The sequence below is a fragment of the Sardina pilchardus genome, chromosome 10, assembly GCF_963854185.1.
Source record: "Sardina pilchardus chromosome 10, fSarPil1.1, whole genome shotgun sequence".
NCBI lineage: Eukaryota > Metazoa > Chordata > Actinopteri > Clupeiformes > Clupeidae > Sardina > Sardina pilchardus.
In genome coordinates this window covers 25,260,701-25,263,200 of record NC_085003.1, presented here as the reverse complement: position 1 = coordinate 25,263,200, position 2,500 = coordinate 25,260,701, and the positions used below count along the sequence as shown (strand labels likewise).

General features: G+C 47.0%; 1 protein-coding gene across 1 annotated transcript in view; it reads left to right on the top strand.

Annotated features, from left to right (window-relative positions):
• The window catches only part of nup205 (nucleoporin 205), a 26,169-nt gene that overhangs the window by 21,105 nt on the left and 2,564 nt on the right, over positions 1–2,500 (top strand). Inside the window, exons 38-42 of the mRNA XM_062546500.1 lie at positions 85–251; positions 444–573; positions 1,408–1,512; positions 1,689–1,747; positions 2,055–2,202. Coding sequence (XP_062402484.1) covers positions 85–251; positions 444–573; positions 1,408–1,512; positions 1,689–1,747; positions 2,055–2,202 — 609 coding nt within the window. The remainder of the gene's footprint in view (positions 1–84; positions 252–443; positions 574–1,407; positions 1,513–1,688; positions 1,748–2,054; positions 2,203–2,500) is intronic.

Genomic DNA, 2,500 nt, shown 5'->3' with positions numbered 1-2,500 from the left:
ACCTATGCAAGACACGCACACGCACACACTCCTGTCGTCCCTGTCCCCTGTCTCACACACCCATTGCTGTTGTGTGGGCTGCAGATCTGGCGGTGCCCTCTGCCCCGTATGCGCGCGTGCCCAGTCTGGGGCTGGTGCTCTACCTGCTCAAGACCAGCGCCGGGGACTTCTTCCGTTACCATGACAGCCATCGGCAGAGTCTCAACAAGCTGGAGGGCCTCGAGCAGCTCTCACCGGAGGAGCTGAAGGAGGTATGAACACACACACACACACACACACACACACACACACACCTGACACACCTGACACACCTGACACACCCACACACCGCTATGCTGTTAGTATGCCTTAATGTAATTTTTGCATATTCTTTGTCGTGTGTGTGTGTGCGTGTGCGTGTGCGTGTGCGTGTGCGTGTGTGTGTGTGTCTCTCTCTCTCTCAGCTGTGCCAGGCTATAGTGACGGGCGCGGGGGTGGTGGAGAAGCTGCCGTCGGTGCAGAGGACTCAGCTGGCCAAGCGCAGACTGGTGCAGTTCATCAACAACCGAGCCAAGCTCATGGCCCTCTGCTCCTGTATCCTACCACAGCCTCTAGCCCACACTACTGTCCAGAGACAGGCCACATTACACAAGCCACTGACCCAGCATCACACTTACAGTGGATCTGTACATTAGAACTGTCGGACATTTACGAGGCTACAGCAAATGGAATATTTTGTACATTTTACACTACCGTGTACTACAGAATGGGGATTGGGGGGGGGGGGGGGCTAGCCTGTAACCCATCATTGACTAGAAATGGACCACATTACACAGGCCAAGGGATACATTTGAGTGAGGCAGGGTTACAGCTAACCTTATTAAAAAAAAAGCCAATCGAAAAATTGTCTTCTCTAACGTCTAAGCTATGCTCTTTTATATTGAATACATGATTGGCCAAAATAAAATCTGCCACTGACCTTAAATAAGACCAGTGGTCATGAGCCATTTACTAGGTGCTGTAACAACAAATAAGGTGTTTGTACTGTTTGCACTTACAGCACCGTTTACAGTACACCAAATAGGGGATTTGGCTTCCGCTGTGTTCGTGGCTAATGTTGATGTGAGACTACACTGTCTACATGCCATCCCATGACATGGATCAATGAAATCTGTATTTGGGCAAGGGATAGACATTCTTATATGTTTGAAATCCTTGTTTCCTGACTAGTGTTTTTGATCCATTTGATATAGCTTTGGAAGGTCCACCTACAGCCCAATGTCAGTTATTGAAATGACCTTAATGACCTTGGCTTATTGATGGGTATAACTTGATCGATATGTAGTTGTAGTGACATGGAAAAACAGGTTGTAGTGTTTGTGTTGGATCTGTTTTTATTATCATTTCTTGACCAGCTCCTTCTCCTAGACATCATTGAAGTGTGTCTCTTTGTTCTCTGGCGCCACCTGGAGTACTACCTACTCTACTGCACCCCAGCTGACCCAAAAGACTCCCTGTTGCCAGGATACAGAGGTGAGGGCCAGCGCTAGTTCAGACTCTTTGATTATGATGTTCAGAATGGAGGAGAGAAAATATTCCATGTTACACCGCTCTCTCTCTCTCACTCACTCACTGTCTGTCTCTCTCTCACACTCTTTTTTTTCTCTCTCTCTTTCTCTCCCTCTCTCTCCCTGTCTCCCTGTCTCAAGGTGCCACAGGTGGCCGTAGTTTGGGTCTGGCTCAAGTTAGTCAGCAGGATTTAGAACAGGTGAGTTCTGAGAATATAACCCTCTCTGTGTCATTTTTCTTCATTCTGTATTTTTTGTATGAATGTGCTGCATGTGTGCCCGCATGTGCATGCACTTACAAGACAGGCAGGTTATGCTGTGATTGCTAATTTCAGTCGGTTCCCTCTCTCTCTCTCTCTCTCTCTCTCTCTCTCTCTCTCTCTCTCTCTCTCTCTCTCTCTCTCTCTCTCTCTCTCTCTCTCTCTCTCTCTCTCTCTCTCTCTCTCTCTCTCTCTCTCTCTCTCTCTCTCTCTCTCTGTGTGTGTGTGCGTGTGTGTCTGGGAGCAGCTCCAAAGTGATGTGGCCAGCGGCTTCAGTGAGCCTGTGCAGAGGAAACTCCTTGAAGTGGAGGGTCTCTACAGCAAAGGGCGTTCACGATACACCTTCATCCAGGCCCTCACACGCAGGATCCGTGGCCTGGTGCGGCAAACCAAGAGTTACACACACACACACACACACACACACACACACACACACACACACACACACACACACACACACACACACACATACAAACACACACTCTCTCCATGTCCTTTTCTTCAAGACACATTTTTACAAAGCACTCATGAAATTTCTACTAATAAGGTTTTCTGGCTTTGGATTTATCTAAATATTAGAATTGTGCATTATTTACTGCCCTTTTTGTTGTTTTGTTTGTCTTTTGCGATTATGTTAAATAAAAGGATTTTCTAAATTGATTCAAAGCTTCACTGCTTTAATTATTTAAAATG